General features: G+C 45.2%; 1 protein-coding gene and 1 pseudogene across 1 annotated transcript; one reads left to right on the forward strand and one right to left on the reverse strand.

Annotated features, from left to right (window-relative positions):
- Positions 1 to 4,955: 4,955 nt before the first annotated feature.
- Positions 4,956 to 5,545, reverse strand: LOC120672769 (annotated as a pseudogene).
- A 784-nt stretch (positions 5,546 to 6,329) lies between these two features.
- On the forward strand, positions 6,330 to 14,104 carry LOC120674823 (leucine-rich repeat extensin-like protein 3). Its single transcript, XM_039955935.1, has 2 exons — positions 6,330 to 6,514; positions 12,062 to 14,104. Exons 1-2 carry the CDS (start codon positions 6,330 to 6,332, stop codon positions 13,854 to 13,856), a joined length of 1,980 nt encoding a protein of 659 aa, XP_039811869.1. The 3' UTR covers positions 13,857 to 14,104.
- Positions 14,105 to 26,571: the final 12,467 nt, after the last annotated feature.

Raw genomic sequence — 26,571 nt, forward strand, 5'->3', positions numbered from 1 at the left:
TAGAGGCCAATGTCTACTATTGGGCCAAGTAAGAGTACTCGGGCCATGTCTATTCGCATATGAGCCCATAGGGTCACACACTTAAGGGAAAGAAGCATGATAAGGATGAGATCCGAATTAGACTGGGGTTAGATGCACTAATGGGTCTTTTAGGCCCAAAAGAGGGCGCCCAAGGTGGGGCCCAAGGCAGCCCACCTAAGGGGCTATATAAACAGAGGAGGGGCGCGCCTAAAACACTAACCCTTGCTACTATTCAGCCGTGAACAGTACGTGACCAGTACCATGAACAGTGCAGTAGCAGCCGTAAATAGTGCCGCCCCTCCTGTGCGCCAAGCCCTAGGTCGCCTTCACGGATCTAGCAGTCCGGACCGCGACGCTTCTTCCCGTACGTGTGGATACCTTGGAGGTGCCGCATCTGCTGCACAAGGACGAGCCGTTCGAGAGGAGGTTCACGCAATTGCACGGCCGGCTTCCATCTGCACTACACCGACGCGCTACAGAAGTTCCGCAACCGCGCGTCTAGTGGTAATCCCGTGATCTATAACTGCAGTAATCCTGGTTTATGCGGTGGAAAAAATTTGTTTTTGCTACCCCATATTCCTTCAACAATATGCTAGAGTAGTCACTGATCCAAAATTGCAAACATAGTAACACTGAACTCCTCGGTCGAAACAAACTCCATTTAGCCCACTATATAGGTAACATGGATAAGGTATAACTTAGACCTTGAAACCTCTTCTTGAAATATGTGTTCTTGAGCTGCACCAAGAATATAGAGGAACCCAAAAATTAAATAGCAATAAATGATTGTAAGTTTTTAACACTGAACTGAAATCTAGTACTAAGCAGATATAAATCAATATGGAAAGCAAGGATCAATAGCAACAAATAATTTACAAATATGACTATATCTCATAGTTATTCCAATCTATAACCGTCATTATTAGAAGCATATGACTCAGCATAGGAATTACCTTGCATGTTGCATGCTTTTGCAAACTATAATTTGACAAGGATGAGAACTAACCTTTGGTGATGTTAGACCATTTCACTTCTCAGCCAACATAATGCACACTCCAAGTCATCTTCGCATGCACTCAGAAAGATTTCTCTATTTTCTAGGATCTTAAAAAATGAATAAGCCTTTACCTTCTCTTCCTTGGTAACATCCATTGTGCTTGATGGAGTAATCTGCAGCTTGTGAACATTCCTTCTCTCTAGCCAACTTGTAGTTTCATCCTCAGATTGTTTGCTCTTCATCTCGATGTACCTCTCCATCATGCACTCAACTTGTCAACTCTTAGGGCAACTCAAACTAAGCCCTTTTTTGAACCCCTACCTCATCTTTGAAGGTTGAGTCGCAAAAAATACCCTCCAACCGGTCTCTCATCCCACCCCTGATGGATGAGGCAACCTCATTTCCCCCCTCAAGCGCTCACTTGTAGGAGTTCCTCTACTGAACTCTCATCTGGTGATGGCGCCAATGGCTGGGCCTCCCGCGCGTCCATGGAGGTTTCCTCGCGTCGTCCAGGAAGGTTTCTCCAAGCTAGATACATCGATTTCTCTTCTCCGACGGCTGTGCAGTCTAGGGGAGGGAGGGGAAATAGCACCTTTAGATCCGGCGGCACCCATGGAGGCTGGCGGCGGCCATGGGGCCGGCGGCGTACCGCACGCGAGGTCCTATCTTTCTGGGCGGGCCGCGCCAAACGAGGAGGGCGGCGACCCGCCCAGATGCCGCGCTAGAGGGGGCATGCGGTAGGCCACCTGACCAGATCCGCGCGTGATTGGCCGGCTGCTTCGCGCCAGAGGGGCCGGCGGCCCTATGGTAGGAGGCCGAGGCCAAGGGCGCCGGTGGCGCCCTGCCCCAAGGCTGCGCGCGTGGGGGCTCCCCTCGCCCTGTTGCTCTTGCTGTTGTACGCGAGGGGGATGGGGGGTAGGACCGACGCCAGCTTGCTGCTCAGCTGCTTTGCTACGCTGCGCTTGCTTGCTTCTGGTTTTTGCGCTTCGCTGTGGTTCTCGCTGCTTGCTGCTCTGCTGCTGCACTAGGCTGTGCTCGGCTGCCAGCTAGATAGAACACTGGTTCTAATAATCATGATTCTGTGTACTTCATTATTCATTCTCAATTGCAGGAGGTCAAAATGCAAAGTTTTTTTTGGACTTGGTGGAGAACAATGTTTCAAGCAGTGAGCCTGATGCTGATCAGATTAATTATGGGGTACTGCCCGACGAACAAGCATGTCAATCGACTGATTTAGTATGTCAATCGTTGACCGATTTAGTCTGTCAATCGTGCCAATTCATTAACCGATTTGGTCTGTCAATCAACCGAACTTAGTGTGTCAATGATTTAGTGACCGATTTAGTCGGTTGAGGCTACTGCCAATCCATTGACCAATTTAGTCTATCAATCAACCGAATTTAGTCTGTCAATCCATTGACCAATTTAGTATGTCAATCAAATGTAGTCGTCTTTTAAATAGTTGTTAGCTGCCAAATTATTAAAAAATTAATGGTAATAAATAAGTCCAAGCAAAAATTATTAGTATAGAATATAGTCATTAGAGTAAATTGCACCTCAGGTCCCTAAACTTGTCCAGAGGTTTCACCTAAGTCCCTAAACTCTCAAATCATCCATCTGGGTCCCTAAACTGTGTTAAGTGGTTCATCCGAGGTCCCAAACGTGCCACGCCAGCTTCCGACGCTGACATGGCATGCCACGTGGCACCATGCTGGGAAATATTTGCAAAAAAACGCCTACAAAATCTTATCTTCTCATATCTGCTCCTCTCTCTCCCTCTCTCTCCAATCTCTCTCTCTCCCTCCCTCCCTCCCTCGCCGGGGCGGACACCATCTTCCCTGGCTGCTGCCACGCGTCTCGCTCGCCGGTCCCCGAGCTCACCGTTGCGGGCGCGACATCCGCGCGGCGTTCCGGCGACTGGCTCACCCTCCGACTCTGGCTCCCACTGCCAGTGCGGCCATCGTGGCTCGCGGACTGCTTCCGCTCCGGCATCCGGCGGCTCGGGGAGGGCCTCGACACCATGACCCCCCTCCCTGCCCCAATTGCACTCGTCGGCATCGACGTCGGCGTCGCCACCGCCGCCCCTCCTCACATGGTCGAAGTCGTAGCACCACTTGGACCCCACGTACCTCCGGTTCCCGCCGCCGTGCTCGCCCGATAGCGCCTTCCCAGATGCCGATGAGCTCCGGCTTAGGCGGTGGAGCGAAGCGGTGGTGGCACGGCCGGGCAGCAGCTCCGGCGTGGTTGAGCGGCGGCGACGCGTCTCGGCTCGGCTCCGGGGGCTTCGAGCTCGGCGTCCATGACGGGTCCACAGCGTGGTTCCATGCCGTGCATGCCGAGTCCCTCCTCCCTCCGCGCTCCTCTTCGCCGCGAGCGCGCGCGGCGGCGCGGCGGAGCCGCCGCACGGCGGGACCCGGTGGCCGCCATAGCCAGGCGCGCGCCGGGGCCTGCCGCTCGCCGGGCGAAGCAGGGGCGGCGCGGCGACGGGCCCTCGGGACGGCGGCGAGCACGCGACACGACGGCACGACGGAGGCGACCCACGGCGGGTCCCGGCTGTGAGCGGCCGCCATGGCCAGGCGCGCGCTGTTACCGTGGCGCTTGCCGGGCGGAGCAGGTGGCGGCGCGGCGATGGGCCCTCGGATGGCGGCACGCTCCCTCCTCCCTGCGCTCCCTCTTCCCTGGCCGGCCGGCTTCCTCGCCGCCACCCACACCCTCACCGCGCCCCTCCTCCAGGCGCTCCCTCCTCCCTGGCATGGCGCGGCACGAGGGAGGGGAAAGGAGGGTGGCGCGGTGGCGAGGAGCCACGCGGGGCACGGCCCGCTGCCATGGCGCAGCGACGAGGGGCGATATGGGGCACGGCCCCCTGCCATGGCGTGGTGGCGAAGGGCGAGGTGGGGCACGACAGGCGCGGGGAAGCGGCGAGGGAGAGAGAGAGAAAGGAGCAAAATGAAGAAGACGATGTCAAGGGTTTTTTTGCAAATGTTTGCCACCGTGGCACCACGTGGCATGCCACGTCGGCTTCGGATGCACGCGTGGCGCGTTTGGGACCTGGATGAACCACTTAAAGGACTTTAGGGACCCAATTAGACAATTTGAGAGTTTGGGGACCTAAGCGGAATGTAGCTAGAAGTTCGGGGACCTGGGGTGCAATTTACTCTAGTCATTAAGAAAATTTTTATTGGTAACAAAGTCTGTTTGCATATATAATGCATAGATTGTTGGTTACATGATATCAATAAACAAAAAGAAAGATAAGATGTAAGGAGATATTTTAGAGATAAGATGTAAGGAGATATTTGAGAGTTCGGTTGGAGTGCAACGGAAAGTAGAGGGCTAGAATCTGGATGAGAGATCCTCATATGGAGGAATAGGGGTTCAAATTTGAGAGCTCAGTTGGAGTTGCCCTTAGTACTCTTCCAATCTTGTTTTTCCTATCTCCTTTTTGCTATTGCAGCCGGTCTTATTTGCTTCTCAGTCATAGCTTTGTCAGCTTGAGTTTCTTACTCTCTCATGTTTCTTTGCACCACACTTACATCTGCATCTTCAATATCTTCCTCTCTTGAGTTTCATTTCTCTTCAAGCAGCACAACATCATCATCTTGTTGCTGAGTATCATCTTCAAATTCTGGTAGCAGACTGAGGGGTGCCTCATCTTCCATTGAATCAAGGGTGGTGCAGTTGTATTTTCCCTCAGCAAGATGGCCTACGTAAGAACAAGGAAACAATACACAATTTGAAAAAAAACAACACACAACAAAGAAGATCAGAACTCTTTAATTTGGACAACAAAGATCAAAACTTATCGTCATATAGCTCACCAACTGCATCATACAATGGAAAGCTGGCCTTGTTATTTCAAAACTTCTTGATCTTTGGGAATGACTGTACATGCAAATGATAATCACATACTATTGTAAGGCATCAAACAAATCACAAATCACATGCAAAGGAAAATATTGATCACAAAACAACTTACTAATTCCAAGTTGTCCCACATAGCTGAAGATCCCTCGATCATACATCGCTTTTCATTCCAAGTGGATCCACTTTGCTGTTTTACCGCTTTCAGCATCTTGTAAGCTCTCTTTAGTTGACTTTCCATCTCTAGAATTTGAGTTTTGGTGAATGATATGTATTTGTTCCGTGCGTGGAATTCCTTCACCATTCTGTTCCAACCTTCTGAGTTCTAGCCATTATCTCCTCTGCAACCACTACCTTTGTGCTCATGAAGGATTTCAACGAGTGACTTCTCCAACTCCATGTTCCAAATTGCTCTTTGTTTGCCTACAAAAAATGGCCAATCATTTACATACAAAATAAATGTACATTGTGATGAGTATTGAGAAATTATGAATAAACAATAAATAACATACCTTTTGGAGAGCTTGCTGTCTTCTCAGCAAGTCTACTCCAAGGAGAGACTTTCTTCATGCTACTACTTGTCCTAGCTAGTATTGTACCAAACTTAGCAAGTGGCGATCCCCTTGAACTCATATGGACTTTTGCCGAACCTTTTCCAACCATAACATGTCATATTATACATAACTTTATTCAATTATTACATGATAACTCATGATAAATATTTGACTGACATAATATTAATCAATTATTACAACTCATGGGGGAAAAATTAATGTCGACTAATCTGCATGTACATGTTGCTAATATTGGACCACATCTCTTGAGATAGTGAGTCTCTCAATGCGCTGCCTTCTCCACTGCTAGCTGCATTACCCTGATCACCACTTGGCAAATCAACAAAGTCTGCAGGGTTGATATTATCTGGCTGATCATCCAGCCACTCCTCATCTCCTTCTATTTCCCTAATTAGATTGTGAAATATAGCAGCTGCAATGGGTAACTTTACATGTGGAAGGTTGCGACTTTAAGAATAGGAAGCGCTTCTTAAGCACTCCTAAAGTCTGTTCCACATGATTCCTTAGTAGCGCATGGCGATGATTGAACAACTCTTGAATTTTGTGGTCTTCTATGACCAGACCCAAACTCTTTCAAGTGGTATCTGACTCCCCGATACGGTGCTAGAAAAGAAGAGGTGTTTGCATACCCGCCATCGACAAGATAAAACTTGCCTGAAGGCACCTCGAATCCTTTGCTTATAGAAGACCTCAACAAATGTGATTTTAAGGTCAAAATCACAAGCATTCATAACATTGATGCTCAGTGTGTTCTTCCTATTTCTAAAAGGGGCAGCTTTTTAGAGGCAATGGAAATCGGAATGTGGGTGCCATCAATGGCACTGAGGCAGTTCCTAAAGAATGGATAATATCTTGCATTTGTGGCAAATTGTTGGATGGACTTGATTATGGTTGGGAGGTTTGAGGAATTAGCGAGCAAGACCAGGGAGAATATTCTTGAAGAAGTGGTTTATGTGGTGGTGAAATTTGATCTGAAGATCTTGATAGGAAGAGTTGTGGCTGAGCATGTAAAGAAAGAATCCAAGTTTCTCCTCGACCTTGATTCTTGTATCAAGGACAAGTTTGTTCCTACGAAGGTAATCAGCCAAATAACTGAAGATCCAAGGTTCCATCCTAAAAGCTACCAAACGGTTCTTCACGTGTCCTTACAGCAACCGACGGACCTCCTACTCGCCCGATTCCTCAGGGCTAGACGTTGTTTCTTTTCCCCTCCTCGGTTAGACTCCAAGAGATAAAGGACAGGGAGAATATATAGCATCATGTCATCATCATCTTCCTCCCTCCTCTTTCTAATACGACCTCTTAAAGTAATATTCATTGGATTATTATATAAAAAACAATAGGTCAGTCATATATTTATTAAGCTACCAAATAGTCATATATTTATTGAAGAATAAGGCAGTCATATATTTATAAAGAACATGACACTCATACAAGAGAACAGGCCAAGCGTATAGAACTACTGAGTACCTTTCGGAGTCAAAATCGGATCCCAAGAAGGAGGTGGCTCATCTTCACCAATTCTAGGAACTGCTGGTATAATCTGAATAAAAGCACAAAGTAACTAGAAATTAGGAAATGAGAAGTTTCATGTATATGGATGTATTGTGAATAACTGCTGCCCGTCTTCATTTGTATAATAAGTATTAGGAAATGAGAAGTTTCATGTATATCGGTAACTAGAAACAACTGCTGCTTGTTAGGTTCATGCTGCTACGCTATCTGCTCGTCAGGTGCGAACAAGCGCAACGCCTGGGCGGCGGCCTCCCCTTACCTCCCCGCCGGTGCCGCCCGAGGAGATTGCAGACATGACAAGATCCAAAATACACGGAGAGGGGAAGGAGGAGAGAGGCGACAGCTTACTAGTGAGAAGGCGGCGTAGGACAAACTCGCTGCCGGTGTGCCACCTTGCCGCTACGCCATTGCCCGTGAACCTTCGTGCGTCGGCATCTGCGCCCTCCCCTCTTCGTTTGTGGCGGAACTGGAGCGAAAATTTAAGGGGGACTGGGCAAATATATGGATACTTAAGTTTGACCACAAATTTTCAGCCGAAGCTCAACTTCATCCCAAAACTTCCAAAATGATCATTGCAGTCCCAAATTAGTCTATACAGTTTAATTTAATCCTTTATCCTATTTGGCATGCTCTTTGGCACGCGTTGTCACATCTAGTCAGTTATGGTTCATAAAAATCAATATTTCTATAAATTTGATCGCTACAAAAGTTTCACCTTGATGAAACTAATTGATGTACAATTTTTAAGGGAGTTTATCCGAACATATTTATACACGTATAAAAATTTCTTATTTGGAAAAAATTATGTAGACACAAGTTAAAATTTTGTTGTGTTATCTGTAAGTATGTGTGAACCAATATATGTTACTGCTAAAAATAGGAACCCTTTGAATGCTGACATGGCATGCTTGGAACATGGAAACATAAGTAGAATGAATGACTAAATTAAGTTGTATGAAATAGGTTGAGGGTTGAAACAGTTATTTTGAAAGTTTAGGGTTGAAGTTGTTCATCGATTAAAATTTTGATAACAAAATAGTCTATTTTGTTAAAGAAAACTAGTCTTTATTTTAATTTGCATTGATTTTCTACCAAAATTTGATCTACTTTAACAACTAATTATTTAGTATGCATTAAAAAAAATTTGGGGACCCCCAGTTATGCCACTGCTCTCCGCGCATCGTCGCTTCGCACGCCATCGCCTACAAGTGCGCGGCCAGCCGCGCCCTCCCCTCTCCGTGTCGATCAGGATTAGATCCCAAGGGTGGGAGGCGGGGATCGAAACCGGGCCGTGAGGGGGAGGAAGGGAGGTCGAACCAGATCTGTTTCCAATCCGGACCATCCAAAAGAACGACAATTTCGGTCCAAACCTAGTTGCAAACCAAGCTACTTTGTTCTGGCTGGATTGAGCTTCGTTTGGAACATTCCGGGTGTTGCCCAACGAGTCCTTAAAGTGGACAAGGCTGTCTCCCACTCACTCACTCGTACTCACAGTAGTACAGGCTCACTACCTGTGGGCGGCTGCCTGCAATGGCTGGCTGATCTGGAATTACGTGACGTCGGGGAGACCACTCCGAACAATAGCCATTCGAAACAGGAGCCTGGATATTTCAAAAAAAAAAAAACAGGAGCCTGGCGCTGTCAGCGACAGGCACACATGCGCGCAGCGCGCTGCTGCCTGAAGCGGCGTCGGGGTCTCGACACTTGGAAATAGTAACGGAATGGAAGTGGAACACCTGAGGGGAGACGAGAGGCATGCGGAACGAATCGCCAGCGAGGAAGACGCGCTGGGGAATGTTTGCTCGCTCCAGCCGGGATCGGTCGGTGGCCGGAGACGACGCGTTGGGCTTCGGTTGGGGTGGGTTGGTTCACATGATGATCAGAGACATTCAGACTGAAGACGACGACGCGTTGGGTTTGGGTTGCAGGTTGGGTTCGTTCGCATGATGATCAGACAATCAGACTTGAGACTTGAGAGGCGGCGGCGGGGGGGGGGGGGGGGGGGGGGGGCCACTCACATGCAGCCCGGCGAACCCCACAGCTCATCGTAATCCTTGTTGGTATTCTTCGCTGATCATCAATCATCAGCTGGATGCACGCACCTGACCGGGGTACTACGCCGGTATCAGCCGCCGCCGTCTGCCGCTGCTACCCCCGATCCTCATCAATCGACAGCTTTTTTTTTTTTTTGGGTGAGGATTATTGTTGGGAGCCGGCGCCGGCGATTAGGGAGCCGCGTGGACTGGTGTCTAGCGCGGCCACCAGCAGCGGCCCGTAAATCCGTGCGTGGCGCGGAGACAGCCACATCGGAGCCGTTAGGCTACGCGTGGTTTGTCAACTCCGGTGACCACAGTTGTTCCCAAAAAAGTAAAATAGCCAAAATCGTTCTGAACTATTGAGTTTGCCTCAATTTCGTCTCTCAACTATAAAAAAATTCAATTTAATCTTTAAACTATACAAATGAATTTGTTTTCGTTCTTATGCTGAGTAGGCACACCATGGTAGACTGTCTCGTTAGCGATAAGTCAACTTAGGGTTGCATCTTGTAGTGAAATATCCATTTTACCCTGGACAAATGAGTATCATGTAGTTTGAAGTGCCCAATTCATGGCACATGTATTATTTGCATTAAATATTGGCATGGTCTATCACTTTGAATAAACAACTACTTTATGTACATATGGTTATAATTCACTACGAGATGTACATGGGTAAATGGATATTTCACTACGAGATGCAACACTAAACTGGCCCGTCGCTGACGAGGCAGTCCTTTGTGACGTGCCAACTCAGCATAAGGACGAAAACGATCTTATTTGTATAGTTCAGGGACTAAATTGACCCTTTTGATAGTTGAGGAGCGAAATTGAGCCGAGCTCGATAGTACAGAGACCATTTTGGCTATTTTGCCTCCAAAAAAGTCCGGTGATCACAACTACATTAGGGTAGGTACATTGCCACATCAGCGGTCTCGAAGGTGGTCTCATGCAATATCTGATAGAATTTTTGCTGATATGGAGGAGTTAGAGTGAGGCGAAAGAAAGGTGTGGTTGCCTCATGAAACAACCGTCTCATAGGTTAAAATTTAGGAGTATAAGACTACTTTCCACCATTGTACGAGTTGTTGTTGTCATGCAACTCAAAGTATTTTTTTATTTCATCCACAAATCAAGAGGTGTGTTATAACTTTGAGACAACTAAAAAGACAAACTATTGTAGAAATTATCCGGTGGATCATCTCAAAGATTATACTCCCTCCGTACCCAAAAAAACCTGACGTTTAGGACAGCGACACGGTCTCCAAAACACAACTTTGACTTCTTATTCCTCTAAAAATATTTATCAAAAAGTGATATATGTATACTTTCATAAAAATATTTTTTTAAGACAAATCTATTCATATAATTTTTATATTTTCAAACTCAACAACTTGAGAGTTATTCATGATTTATATTCTCAAGGTTTGACTCAAACTTTGTCCTAAACGTCAGGTTTTTTTTGGGTATGGAGGGAGTATCTCACTGCATGAGATTGTTTTTAAGATAACATTAATGTACTTGCCCTATCCATCTGCTCTACAAGAGTCAGTACTACTAGCTCAAGAGCACAAGACAGGCTGTACGCAATGCAAGCGCCTCCGACTCTCCCGTGTTTCACGGCGAAGACAGGCTCAGCAACGCGTCGGATTGGTTGGGTTGGGCCATAATCGATTAATCAAAACGCCTAGTCATCGAATCCATTAATTAGCCGTCCAAGTGACTTGGGGGTGTATCGATGACGAGCAGCATGATTAGAATTCAAATCAAGCAGACCTCAAACTAACAAAAATGAACCAAAAAATAGAAAATGGAAGTTGAGAAACCAAGGAGAAGTATATTATTCCGCAGGTAAAGAAAATGCTTTACGCCATGCATGATTGGGAATCGGATTTGGAAACCGGCAGAGAAATGAAAATCGATCGAGGACGAGGAGAAGACGGGCCGGGAGAGGTGGATTCCCACTACTATACGATACGACGAAGCGCGTAAGCCACTGGGCAGGGCTGGGCCCTATTTGGTTGTGTGGATGGGAAACATGTAATGTAATTATTTTCATGTGTTAGGGGTCACGGGATGGACCAAAGGCGGGATCCACAGCTGACCGCGTCAGGCGTCAGCATGCGCATCACCCCGCGCACAACGATGCACCCCTATGCGCTTCAGTTTTCATGTGTTTGGTTCTGCCAAACACCTGGGAAAATTTTCATCAAAATTTTTCCACTTCTAACCAAACAGGGCCAGCTTCGCGCTCGGTGGCTTGCTGCTGAGAGGATGACAAGCCACGAACCAATTCTTTCCGTTCCAAGGAACCGTCCTCCTGGTGCCCCCAATCGGCGCGGCACCTCCTCCAACGTCTTGGATTGGATGAAATTGCCTTTGCCTTTTGCCTTTGTGTTGAGTGCATTCGAAGCCGTTGACCAACAACTGCAAAGGGTGTTCAACTATCCACCATGCGCCGGTGAAAAAAACAGCAAAAATAGTTGAAGAAGAACGGCAGTGCAAGTTTAGGCAATGAATGCCTGTGCTGTGCGACGCGTTTGTCACCGGCTGACAGCCAAAAGATTTGCCCTCCCTGCAGACCTTTGTTCAGAGCCCAATCATCGTTCGTTCAGACCATCCAACTCATCATTGATCCAGCCAGTCAGTCAGGCCACTCCCTCCAATCCCGCAGCTAGTCAGTCATGGAGGCCAACTCCTGCTGCTCTTGGCCACCCTTTCGAACGCTGGCCGCCGATCACGCGGACACGCCACCACCCACCCCTCCATCCCAGCCGTCCGTCCCCTCCCCTTCCCCGCAAGCCCGCAATATTCTATTCCCGCGCGCCTGCCCCGGCGCCGCGTTATCATCCCCCCCGCCGCTCCCCCCGGCTTCCCAATCCACCCAGCCCAGCAACCGGCCGCCCAGCGCCACCCCTCCCGACGACCTCCCGCGCCGATGCGCGCGCCACAATGACGCCACCGCCGCCGCCCAGGACCCTCCCCCTCGCTCTCCTCCTCCTCCTGCTCGCGCCGCACCTCCTCGCCTCCGCCTCGGCCTCGGCTGCGTTCGTCAGCCGCGGCCTCAGCGCGTCCGACGCCGCCCGCCTCCGGCGCCGGCAGCTCCTCCAGTACCACGCCGGCGGCGGCCACGGAGATGATGGCAGCGACGTGCCCGTCGACCCGTCCTACTCCTTCCCGAACCCGCGCCTCCGCGACGCGTACGTCGCGCTGCAGGCGTGGCGGCGCGCCATCCTCTCGGACCCCTACAACGTGACGGGGTCCTGGCGCGGGCCCGACGTCTGCGCCTACGCCGGCGTCTTCTGCGCGCCGTCCCCGGCCGACCCCTACCTCACCGTCGTCGCCTCCGTCGACCTCAACCACGCCGACCTCGCCAGCCACCTCCCCGAGGCGCTCGGCCTGCTCGCCGACCTCGCCGTCCTCCACCTCAACTCCAACCGCTTCTGCGGCCTCGTGCCCCGGTCGCTCGAGAAGCTCCGCGCGCTCCACGAGCTCGACCTCAGCAACAACCGCCTCGTCGGGCCCTTCCCCGACGTCGTGCTCCGGATGCCCGCCCTCAGGTACCTCGACCTCCGCTTCAACGACTTCGAGGGCCCCGTGCCGAGCGAGCTCTTCGACCGCCCGCTCGACGCCATCTTCCTCAACTCCAACCGCTTCCACTTCCAGATCCCCGACAACGTCGGCAACTCGCCGGCGTCCGTGCTCGTGCTCGCCAACAACGACTTCGGCGGCTGCCTGCCGGCGTCCGTCGCCAACATGTCCGGCACGCTCAACGAGATCATCCTCATGAACACGGGGCTCAAGTCCTGCGTGCCGCCAGAGCTAGGAACGCTCACGGGGCTCACCGTGCTCGACCTCAGCTTCAACAAGCTCATGGGCGCCATCCCCGACGAGCTCGCCAGGCTCGAGAGCGTCGAGCAGCTCGACCTCGGCCACAACCGCCTCGTCGGCGACGTGCCGGAGGGCATCTGCCACCTGCCGCGCCTCCAGAACTTCACCTACTCATACAACTTCATCACCGGCGAGCCGCCCGTGTGCCTGCACGTCAAGAACGTCGACGACCGGCGGAACTGCATCCCGGACCGGCCCGAACAGAGGTCGCCAGACCAATGCAAGTTCATCAAGAACCACCACGTCAACTGCGACGCATTCAAGTGCAAGAAGTTCGTGCTGCCGTCGCCACCTCCGCCGCCGTCTCCTCCCCCATCGTCACCTCCGCCGCCATCTCCTCCTCCACCGTCGCCCTCACCACCGCCACCTTCACCTCCTCCGCCCTCTCCTCCACCTCCATCCCCATCACCACCTCCTCCTTCTCCCCCACCGCTGTCTCCTCCACCTCCATCCCCCTCACCTCCTCCTCCATCTCCCCCGCCGCCATCTCCACCACCACCATCTCCTTCCCCTCCACCACCATCTCCAGTATACTACTCATCACCGCTGCCACCCTACTACGAGGTGTCACCGGAGGACCGGTACCTCTCCCCGCCACCTCCAGCCTACAATGAGGTCCCACCGCCACCCTACTATGAGGTCTCACCGGAGGACCGCTATCTCTCGCCACCACCTCTAGCTCACCACGAGTCGCCACCTCCGCCACCTCCAATCCACCACGAGTCGCCGCCGCCGCCCTACTACGAGGTGTCGCCGGAGGACCGTTACCTCTCACCGCCGCCACCCCCGGCTAGCGTCCCCAAGTACGACTACTCGTCGCCACCTCCACCTTCCTCTCCTCCGTACTCGGAGGTGTCTCACCTTCCTCACCCGTCACCTCCGCCGCCACGGGCGCTGCCCAAGCTGCCGGTGTGGGACTACTCATCGCCACCTCCGCCGGCGGCCAGGTGGACGCCATAAAAATTGATTCTTTCCAGGAATTTTTCCCATGCCTTGTGATGATCAACCATATACATTGTTAATTATTCATTGTGGTAAAAAGAAAGCGTTGCTCAATGATTAATCTTTGTTTTGTTTCCTTAATTTTCTCTCTCATTTGGTACCTTCTTTTTCTTTTTCTCTACTGATTTGATTTGGTTCCGCTGCAAAATCTCCGTTCTATAGAGAAGATCGAATACAGAAAACAGAGTGGCGAGAGAGGTTGTAATATGTACACACTACACGGTTGGATATATATATATATATATACACACACACACATGTATAGGCTTCACACATTTGTCGTCCCATCTTCCAAATTATCTGCCCTGGAATCTTGATCCTGCAATGCAAATGAATCTACAGAAATGTGATGTGGCCACGTAAGAGCATCTCCAAGAGCTCTTGTATCTATGAATAGCTAAAATTCTGATATAGCTATTATGTAAAACAAAATAGCTAGCGAAAAAGAGATGAAATCCAACAACTTCTCCAAAATCCAAAAAGGAATGATTAGTGTTCAGCGCTAGGCAAAAATGCCCAGTGGCACCCCCTGGATAGAAAACGAGGATAGAAGACGAGGTAGATAGAGTTTCTGTTGGATGAGGGTTTTTGCCTTCCTTTTCTTTTTTTTAGAAAACTCACCCAAGATACAAGAACTCTTGGAGATGCTCTAAGGTGCTAACTGAATGATGCTTGGGTACAGGGTACTGGAAGCCTGGAACAGCTAGTCGGTTCCAGACAAAGGTCTGCAAAAATTGGTTTGAACTCGGCAGAATCTTGAGGCAGGTCATGTTTAGTTCCCAAAAATTTTCAAGATTCTTCGTCACATCGAATTTTTGGACACATACATGGAGCATTAAATGTAGTTTTTAAAAATAACCAATTGCACAGTTTAGATGCAAATGATGAGAAATTTTTTTGAACCTAATTAGTTCATGATTGGACATTAATTACTAAATAAAAATGAAAATGCTACCATAGCCAAATTCAAAAAAAATTGCGAACTAAACACGCCCTCAGAAAAAGTAGTAGCTGGGGGGAAAATATACATGGGACGGAGTGAGTAGAATTCAGACGGGGACCATGGTAGTGCAGGCTGGTGTTGAAGAGGTCAAATTCATGGCGGCGAGTTTGCAACATCCATCTGCGGCAGCGCACGAAGTTGCAGAGCTGCATTGGGACGTGTGGGGAAGGTTGACATCCTGAAGCAAAGCCGGAGCGGGTGCAGAGCAGGATTGCCCGGGAATGTGCGCCGGCCGGGCATCTCGCCTGCTAGCTGGATGGAATTGGAGTTCGAGTTCTTTCCACGCCGAGCTGAAGATCAAACGGCTTCGTCTTCTTTTTTTTTTTCCTTTTAATTTTCACCTGTTCAGCGCGTGATGTCCATACGCACCCACTCGGATACAGTGATGCATGCCCAGCCGGGATTCAAACCTTCGTCATACTATTATTATTACGAAGATTTTATTAGGATAATCAAACGTAAACCGTCGGCCTTGACTTAACCCACGTCTTGCGCCGGAGTACATGGCGGCACGACAACCGACGTGCGCGGAACCTTCTCCAGCTCGCAGGCTGCAGCCTGCAGGTAAGTCGAGTCGCCACCCACACCCACTTGTTGTTGGATCCCCATTCCTTTGGCTAGCTCCCCTCGGCTCCATCCTGGCCTGCATGCTGCTGCTGTAATCTCATCGCCAATTGCAAAAGGGATGTAGTCTTCTTCGCCCAAAAGGAAAAGAAAAGAAAAAGGATGGTAGTAACGCGTGGCACATCCAAATAATTTCTGGCCACCGTCCGACTAGTGTACACATGATGCCATTGAATGAATTAAGAAGAATTCAAAAAAAGAAAAAGAAATGAAAAGGAAGACGATGCATGTCTAGCTGGGGCAACGGATGATTGGAAACAACACTATTAGCTAGTGTACGCCAAATTGCGATGATTAGGTTGATTCGGTGATGGAGCAGGTGTGCCGGTGGTAGGAGTACCGACTGACAAGTGAAGGCTTCGCATGTGCAGGGCTGGTTTTTGTGTACCGCGTGCGATCCCCTCTGACTTTTATGCATGCACACGCGGCGCCGCGATCGCCGGGGTTGGCTACGGCTCGGCGGTGCTCGTCGGGAAGGGTCAGTTGGTGACCTCTGGTGTTTTTCACGTGCGGCCGTGGATCCAAATTTTGTCCTGGGATTTTAATAGCTAGACTAGCGTTGCACCATCACGAGTTTTATCTGCGCTTGGCGTGGGGCGGATCTAAAGGTGGACTCCGGCCCACATTAAGGGGGCGTTTAGTTCCCAAAAACAAAAAATTTTAGGTGTCACGTCAGCGTTTGACCAGGTGTCGGGAGGGCTTTTCGAACACTAATTAAAAAATTAATTTCAGAACTCACTTGGAAACCGCAAAACGAATCTTTTGAGGCATTTGACCGCATCATTAGCACATGTGGGTTACTGTAGCACTTATGTCTAATGATACCCTAATTAGGCTCAAAAGATTCGTCTCATCGTGTACATCCAAACTGTGTAATTCGTTTTGTTATTTAATTACATTTAGTGCTTCATACATGTGTTTAAAGGGGGAGGTGAAAATTTTTGGGTGAAAATTTTTGGGAACTAAACGGGCCCAATATTGGCTCCAAACACTCTTATCCTCTGGTTTTCTCTTATCTATCCTTATTTATTACTTATATAGAAAGATAGTTACCAATTATTTTTCTTATGCAGGAATTGATAATTGAATTGAGAAATACAAATTGAGAAAACATAATTTTATATGGTTAAATTAATTAATTTATTAAAATATCTAAAAAATATTCTATTGGACCACCTTAACTAGAAATCCTATATTCGCTACCGACGGCAGCCGCAAAGAGATGCATGTGACGACTAAACGACCACTTTAATTTGCAACGAAATCCAGCGCATGGATATGCGTGGTAACACGCTGACATTTTAGCACAGCTCTCGCGAGTGTGTAGACTGTAGAGGATGGTTTCTGTTAGAAGTGAAAGTGAATGGAATGGTTGGATTTTCTTGATTGATAGAGATCACTGTTTATATACAAGACCAAGGGAGGCCGAAGGGACATGCCCCTTCGGTATGGCCCCTTCGTGAGTTGGCCATTTCGTGGATTGGCCCTTTCGTGATGGCCTTTTCATGAAAGGTAACCACCTACTTACTAATCTTATTAACTATTACAGAAATTGATCACTAATTCTAATTTCTTCATAACACTCCCCCTTGATCAATTTGTCCTTTTTGTGGTCTTGTAATCAATTTGATCTTCTTGTGGTCTTGTAATCAATCGAATAACTCCTTGAAAACCCTATGGGAAAAATTGGGAGATACAGTACAATATATAACTCCTCCAAAAATCTTTTAAGGAAAATGTGAGGAGAATCTTTGGAAAACCCTGTGAGAAAAACCAAAGTAATACCGGTATACTAGGCAAAAACTCATTAAAACCCAGTGGAAAAAATAAGGAGAAATACCATAATATACAATTACCAATGTTAGTAGACCCCTGAGATAAATCCAAAGTCTTAGTCTAATAACACCTTGACCCTATAGTCAATATGCTTCAAATATCATCTTCCAAAAACCCCGATGGGGAAAACTAGATGACATAACATATAACTTTATGTTGTCATTGCCTCATCAAAAACTTTATATGAGAAACCTCAAAAGGAAAAACTCACATAAAGAAAAGAGTACAATGTATCATATGTCCCAATATCATCCACCAAAAACCTCTTCGGGAAAAATGGATGATATGACATAGTCTTGTGTTGATATTGTCTCATTAAAAACTTTATATGAGAAAACCGAAGGGAAAACTCATACAAAGAAAAGAGTGCAATATGATGTTTTCAACAAGTTATTAATCAGAGAGGCGAGAGACTCTCCCCCTGAAACTTGCAAACCTTTCATACCAATGTATTCAACACATATAAAATGTGAAATATGGTAGACTATGTGAAAATCTCAACGAGATTGTCACAATACTTAGTTTGCAAATGTTCATATGTCCATATGACCTATGGAACAGAAAATCTTAATGCAAAGTATTGCATTAAGTATAACTTGTCTCCATCTAAACAACACAAGCTGCATTACCTTTATAGATAATGACATTTGATTCAATAGAATCAATACCACATAACTTCAGTATGTGATCTATCATTCTACCAAGCTATGCACATTCTTGTGCAGTCTTGTATGGTACAATGTCAGAATAATTAATGGAATTGACCATTAAATGTCTACTTAAAGACTATTATATAATGGTATTTTCATATTCATGTAAAGCTTATTTCAATGATCTGGAATTTTGGGGATCTTATAGATAGCCAAAATCATGATATCCACGTAATCGGATCTCGGATTATACCAAATTCGTATGTGCTATTTTAAGATATCAAAGATATTTTTAACTTGAATCTACCAGCCTTAGGTAGAATAGCGCAACTATTATATAGCAAATTATTGCAAAGACAATATCCGGCCGGAAATTTTTGCAATATATATATTAACGCATAAATAGCACAGAGATAATGGATCACATGTCCCATTATCTTAATTCAATCACTATGGCATAAAAACAATCTCCCCTCATATCTTTTCTATCATGAGGTAGAACCACCATAGGATTCCCTTTCATATTAAATGATTCAATATGATATGGATATAGATAGCTTTACTATAAAAACCTGGGAGAAGATACTTGGATCGTAAACACAAAATAAAATTTTGGTTTAGACCGTATCTCCCATCTCTAAACTCCGTCTATAGATTACAACGTGTTCTTCACAAGTGTTCATTACCAATGATGTCAAGTTTATTGACAATCATATCATACTAGAAATTCCAATTAAGGATTCTGAAATGAACACCACGTGTAATCAATCATGTATCCCTTCAATATAAGGAATACATATAAAGTCGATTGTACCAAAATCGACTTAACTGTTTTAAACCATATATCGACTTAAGTAATATACGGTATATGTTGCAATTTTATATATAAGTATTGGATATGTGAACTCCTTCCCGGAAGTTTCACAATATACCAAATCAAGTGATCGTATGTAATCACTACATCTGTCAACTGCAAAGATAGATGCTTTTGTACTGCCAGTCAAAAGTTAGTATCAGAAATTTTATAATTTACTATGGAGAATAACTTGCATTTGAAAATCAATGCTCTAGGCTTTGCATAAACCCCTTGTGCTACTAGTCTTGCTTTAATCTCACCACCTCATTGTTCTCAATCCATTCTAGGATGAAAACACTTTTGTACCCACAGTAAAGGTATGTCTAGGTGTTGGCTTTACTATCAAACACCTCTCTTTTGGTGAGCAAGACTATCTCTGTATGTATAACTTTACTCATCAAGTTCCAGCAAGAGCGACAAAGCACTCTGCCATGGTCTTATTAACTGGATAACTTTGAATAATGTATATAATTTATTCAGAGAAGTATGAGTCGACTCATGTAGCCTTTATATGATATAATTCTCCAGTTATCAAAACTCAAAAATGGACCCTGAATGACTCATCGTGACTTCCTTAAACGAGAGTCAGGGCTTTTCGATATCCCAGCATCAGTATTTTGGTGCACCTCTGAGCTGGGTTGTGCATTATAAATGTCCACAGGACATAAAATGTCCTCTAGGTATCTTTCAACCAAAGTTTGAGTTGTATTTACTAATTTAGAAGAAAAGTCTTCTATTGCTAGCATGAATAATCCTGGTTTATGGCCATACTGCTCCCCCTCTTGTTTACAATTGGGAGTTGAGTGGTTTTACTTAGTACCACTACTCTTTCTGGCACATACTTGTATTAGATTAATGATTAGTAAATGCATGTGACAGTTTATTTGCAATACTATGCAAATCTTTGAACTCAAAGTTCAGTTAATTTAGTACGTGATCCTGATCTTGAAATGCTTTATGCATTCAAATGTTTTTCGGGCATTATATATGGTACTTCAAATCTCCCCCTAATGCCTGGAAAAGCTCATTTATACTAAAACCCAGCATACAGGTTGTAAATAGATCCTCTCTAAGAGATCTAGATACTGAACAATCGACGGAGATTTGAAATCTCAGATGATCCCCAATTTCCTGTGTGAACCCATCAATGTATGCTGCGGTGGTGAGAGTGGTACGTATACAACGTAACTCAATCTTACGCAAATAGGAAATCTTTATGTATTTCCACGTACTATATGCATATGGGAGATATGCAATTAATCATAAGTCAGGAGTGTGTAAATCTACCTGACTTCAATACAAAGTTGATAATAGCAATCCAATAATGATGATCCTGTTATGACTTTAATGTTATACTTATAGATTCCAATTTATGCTTTTGGATATGTAACTAAACTCTTTTGATACCAAGCAATCGTCATTGAAGGTATAAAGGTTTAGTAATGTTCAGGATAATGCTCATAATTAGAACCATTATCTACCAAATGCATGATTGAGTGTGTAAATTTTACACACTCTAGATCATCTCATAGATCACTAGTAGGGATGTGATCATTTGTGACGATTTTCTTGTGACGCTGGTTGCTGTCGTCACATAATAGATGTTTTCTGTGACGAAATTTTCGTATTCGTCACAATTTACAAGTGACGAAGAATTGGCATGAAAATTAGTTTCGAAAAAGAAAATAACATCATAGAACAACACAAGCAAATCGTCATTGATCGTGTTGATCGTGAGTTGCATTGTAGTGATGAATCATATTCGTCACAGATTAGATTTAATACCATCATAGCTAGTTTGACTCGTTTCGCCCACGTAATGACTAAACATATTCGTCACAGATTAGTATTAGTAGTCGTGGTCCCACTCCACACAGCTTGGCATTTGACGACATCAGCCTTTTTTTTGAGCAACAATTGACGAACGTTTGCTGCACACAAAGCAGGCCGGGGTGATAGCTGGGCCAATCAGTGGGAAGCGGCCCACACCAGATCAGAGCAGCGTGCGTCCACGCTAGATGGCTGGGCCCATCAACGAACCTTCGGTTTGGCTCCACGAAGGCGCCGCCGCGTCCGCGCTAGATGGCCTGGCCCATCAACGAAGAGGCCCAATATTGTCTTAAACCGAGCTGGTCGAGCCCAGATTAGAGCAGCAGTGGCGCGCTGGTTTATTCGTGCAGGCAAAAAATTGCTCCATCGCGAGTTCAAAGCCGCGACCAGACGGTGCACAGGTGGGTGCGTTACCACTGGGGTAAGTCGGCTTTGTTGGTAAGGTTATGTATTTTTTTTATTTGTAAGTTTGCAACATGATATTTGTTAGCAGGGCCATTAATTGAATGGATCAGAGGTGATGGCCCCCTAAACACTTGATTGCACGACATATCGTCCACCTAAACCTAAATACTGATCGCGACGATGACGCGGCCGCACAGGCGTCCCACTACGTAATCGGCACTTGTGTCGCGTCTGCACCGAGCATGGCGAGGGCAGAGCAGCGCCTGGGGAGAGCAGCGCCTGGGACGCATATCGACGGCACAGCAGCGTCGATCGCAGAAAAGCAGTGCCGGCGCGGGCAGACTGCAAGGTTTGATTTAATTTCATTTTGAATTTTTGCGTTAGTCCAGTTTGCTTATGGAACAGACGGCACATCAGTGTTAATTTTAATTTTTTGTAAAAACAGATGGACAGAAGTTGGATTTTTGGGAAACAATTCTCAACTGCATATGTGAAAGGAGTTGAAGAGTTCATGAAATTTGTCAGCGATAGATACCCCGAAGACGCACCCATTCGTTGTCCGTGCGTCCATTGTCTTAATCATGTTATACGACCTTAGACTGAAGTAGAAACCCATGTACACATTTATGGAATGTCAGCTACATACACCAGGTGGACTCATCATGGGGAGCCGGCAGATGCTGTAGTTGATGAGGGAATACATCAGGAGGTCGAAGGACATGATCATGACTTTGGCATACATGTGGATGTGGACGATGATGTTAACGATGATGATCATGGAGTACCAGAGATGATAGGTGAACTGTATGCAGCGGCAGAGGCTGATGGAGAAAAGCCAAGTTTTGGACGTGTTCTTGAAGATGCGAAGAAGTTGCTTAGCCCAGGTTCTAGGCATTCAAAATTTTCTTTTATGGTCAGGATGTTGTATATGAAGTCTCGTTATCGAATCAACAATACAGGATTTACCGCAACGATGAAGCTGATGTCAGATGGATACCCTAGTAGTGAGTTGCCAAAATCATATGATGAGGCCAAGAAATATCTTAAAGAATTGGGGCTTGCATACAGAACATCCATGTGTGCAAGAACAATTGTGTGTTGTTCCGGAAAAAAAATGCTGAATTGTATGTGTGCCCAGTATGCAAGGAGTCTAGATGGAAAGATGAATCTGGGACGAAGCGGGTTCCACATAAGGTTTTGAGGCATTTCCCACTCTTGCCTAGGTTGAAAAGAATTTATGCTTCAAAACGCACTTCTGAGGAAACACAATGGCACAAGAAAGTGAGGAAGCCAGTTGAAAATGTGATGAGCCATCCAGCTGATGGGGAAGCATGGAAGGCATTCGACAGAAGGGAACCGTCTTTTGCAGATGATCCGAGGAACCTGAGGCTTGCCTTAGCTACCGATGGATTCAATCCATTTGGCAACATGAGTACCCAGTACAGTATGTGGCCAGTGCTTCTAACACCGCTGAATCTCCCACCATGGGAATGTGTGAATCCTGCAAACTACTTTATGTGTTTACTGATCCCAGGTCCAAAATCTCCAGGAAAGGATTTTGATTTGTTCCTTGAGCCCCAAATCGAAGAACTGCTCGATTTATGGAAGGGTGTCAAGACCTACGATGCATGTACTGGGAAGAAGTTCGACCTTCGTGCCGCTGTGCTGTGGTGTATACATGATTATCCAGCGCTAGGCATGTTATCTGGGCGAACAACAAAAGGTATTATGCATGTATTCATTGCGACAAGGATCCGTTGTCTCGGCGTATAAGGAGCAAGATATGCTACATTGGACATCATCGTTACCTTCCAATGTCACATCAATGGCGGAACAGCTTGGCTTTCGATGGTAAGCGTGAAAAGAAAGGTGCGCCTGGCAAGTTTACTGTGGATGAGGTCGAACAAGAGCTAGAGAAGGTGAAAGATGTCAGGCCAGGGAAGCAGCCTGACATTACTGGAAATAAAAGGAAGCGCAAGTGACGGTCCAAAGATATATAGCCGCAAAGCTGGGTTGTGGAGATTGCCATATTGGAAACATTTGAAGCTTCCACATAATCTCGATGTGATGCACATAGAGAAGAATATATGTGAAAATATTCTTGGCACATTACTCAATATACTAGGCAAAACCAAGGACACACAGAATGCAAGGCTAGATTTGTATGATATGGGCATAAGACATGAATTGCACTTACAAGAGGATGGCAACTCAGTCTGCAGGGCTCCACCTGCTCCATATGTGTTGGGGAAGGATCAGAAAGTCGAGTTTTGCAATTTTCTGAAAGGTATCAAGTTTCCTAATGGATATGCGGCTAACCTAGCAAGATACATAAGGTATCAAATGTGACGCATCTTCTGTGACGAAGTGATTTTCGTCACAAAATCGTCACAAATGGAACTCTGTGACGATCTAGGCGTCTTCAGTGACGAAATGTGAACGTCACTGATGGTCACATCCCTACTAGTGAGATGTATCTATACAATCATGAAATGCCTGAACTGTCCATACAATCTTTGTACAAACCCATACATATTCTTTTGAATATGATCAAGAAATTTAATAAAGTCAACCTGATTTTAAGATAAGAGGGTCTTAAAATCTATTTCCCCATGTTATTTATCGTATCCACACTTTGGGAAAGTCAGGACCAAATGAATTGCCATTAATTTCTCACGCATCCCTTTGGATGCCCAAGTTGATCATTTCAAATTGAATAGATCAACCGTGTGAAAAATTTGGACACGCAACATGGTGTACGGGATGGTTGTATGCATAATACAACAAAAATGAGATCCATCTCATTACTTACATGTCATATCCAAAGTTGTCTTTTTGTGTTTTCCTAAAAACACATGTTGATATCTCTATACTTTAGTAAAATATGAGTTGAATTAGGACATAATTAAATGTCATCAATTGTTTACTCATATCCTTAGGAAGAATGATAGTGGAGACGAGTCGACTAAACTATCATTGCATCGCATTAGCGATAGCCAAAATTATTCCCTCTTCTTGTCATAAGAACCAGGAATATTTTGCTTCCATAATTATAAAGTTTGTGGTACAAATTATCCACTAGAGACATATTATTCCAAATTGGAGTGATTCCCGTACAATCTATATATGGCAAGAATTCAATGGGATATTTGTCTAATATATATAAAAATCTATAAGTATTGTCGAGTATCAAATTCATCAATATGATACTCACAGTAGTTATACATTGACAACAAATGTTACAATATATTTTGATGGACTAAATAATATCAATGGACCTTGAGATTATTCTCAAATCTCAAAACAAGTCATTCGAATTATGTTCGATGATCTTGTTGTCCATAAATTTATGTTCTCTTATGATAGAAATGGGAGTCTTTGTTATGCGATCTTAGAAGATCTGGCAAAAATAATCAAATTCCTAGAGAGCTTAAAATTTCAGATTGAAAAACTTTCAAATCTTATGTCCTAACTCCTATTTTATCCCTTATTGATGTTTAATATAGATAAATTGTTCCTTCCATAAGATATTCTTATCGATAATCTTTATGGATGTAGTGCCTTAACAATAGCAAGGCACATTTTTTGTTATCTATAATAAACAACCCCAATCAAGGGTCATTAAATTCTTTTATTAGTTTATGGGATAAAAACAATATTAATGTCCATTGTTTATGTGGGATATTGATGCCATCAAGAGCGAGTTCAATAGACTCCTCTGAAGTCAATATCCAAAACATATGACAGACCAATGATTTAATTAATTTACACTTAAGGTAAATTAAAAATCACTTTGATGTTGTAATTTCCAATGCAAAATTTAGGGGATCCATATCTTCTTTTTGTTTTGGATAGTTGGAGGTAGTCGACGAACTTTAAACCTCACAACAATTAGAGGTAGTCACAAGTTGTGTAGACCTCATAGACAATCATTATTAACATGGCACACACATAGTAGATAATCTCTATGTCCAAAAACATAGAGCAGATCTCCTCAGTAGTAGGCAAATAAATTGCTGCTATAGGCATGGGCTCTAGGCTGATATATTCACATGAATATACCGCAGCCAATGCCTAAGACTCTACTACTTGTGTGCAACCTTTAATAATGAATGATGGTAGTCACCATAAAAATGTACCATTCGTATATTACCAAAACACTTATCTGGAAGAATACAATATAGGTAATCATCAAGTTCAAATAAATATGATGTAGACCTCTTAGCAATGGGCGAATAATCACTGCCATAGAACTCCATTACTTGTGTTGGGATCCCAGATGTATATAGGATATGGATATAACAATTTTGCATAATCCATCATTAATTAAGAAATTTTTAATTAAGAGAAACAACCGTTGTTAAAATGCAATTTACGGAAAAATTACCAAATTAACAAGGTTAACAAAATACTTTACCGTATTGGTATTGTTTAAGTTAGAGACTAAAACAGAAAATGTACTAAGCACATAGTGCTATAGTTGCATAGTGGCATAATTTTGCGCAAATTTTGTAGGGATTAAAGCAAAATTCCACTTTTTATGTTAGCGTTACTAGCGAAAATTGTTTGGTTGCCATTTTGTCCTTTCTAGACTAGGCCAATATGAGCCTAAATACAGCTGTCATTAATTAAGCATCACTTAATTAAAAGGATCCGATTTTATTGCAATTAAAATAATTGGCAACCAACAAAATCAAAACTATTTATATTTACATATACAACTTTCTGGTCTCAAAAGCAAATAATGTATAGGAGTAAAGATTCTACTCTACAATTCTGTCAGAGTCCACGACTAAAATAGAAAATCATAGACACAAAAAATATATGTAAATATTAAACAGTAAAAATATCCGCAATATAAAGTATTATGATGCAGTTTCTAAACACTCATAGGTCTCAAAAACTATATATTTACTCTAGATAAATAATTTGCATAATTTTTCATTTAAACACAAGGTCTAAAACAAATATTTATATTTTTAATTATAAATGTAATATATTGCAGTGTTGTATTAGTTTAGGGGCTAAAACGTATCAATTTAAGGCCACAAAATATAGAACTAAATAATCTAAAACATGAAAAGATAAAGTTCTAAGAGCCTTATCCCAATTTTGCAGAGAGAGATGGCCAGCCAACAGGCAGCCTGCTAGTGGCCCGGCGTGGCGGCCTTTGGGCCGATCTGGCCCAAGTTGACCCAAAAACCGGCCTGGCAGTTGCCGGCCCGTTTAAAAGGGAGAGACGGGGCGCCTGGCCAATCCTATATATCTTAAAAGGGAGAGAGGGGGCCGCCTGGCGAATCCTATATATCTTCCGGTAGATATTTTCTGACCCATCTTACAGTGTTTGGGATTCGTACAACCATCTAGAATCGTTGGATCAACACACCCAAACCCTAACCCTCACCATCTCTCACACGCGCCTCCCTCTCGTGCCCCCGCCGCCGACCCCTGCAGGCACCACCTACGGCC

This window comes from Panicum virgatum, chromosome 5N (genome assembly GCF_016808335.1).
Source record: "Panicum virgatum strain AP13 chromosome 5N, P.virgatum_v5, whole genome shotgun sequence".
NCBI lineage: Eukaryota > Viridiplantae > Streptophyta > Magnoliopsida > Poales > Poaceae > Panicum > Panicum virgatum.

Coding starts and splice junctions, on each gene's coding strand:
- LOC120674823 (XM_039955935.1), top strand. CDS start 6,330: ATGGACTTGATTATGGTTGGGAGGTTTGAGGAATTAGCGAGCAAGACC. Junction 6,515..12,061: donor GATTCTTGTATCAAGGACAA/GTTTGTTCCTAC, acceptor TGCGTTCGTCAG/CCGCGGCCTCAGCGCGTCCG.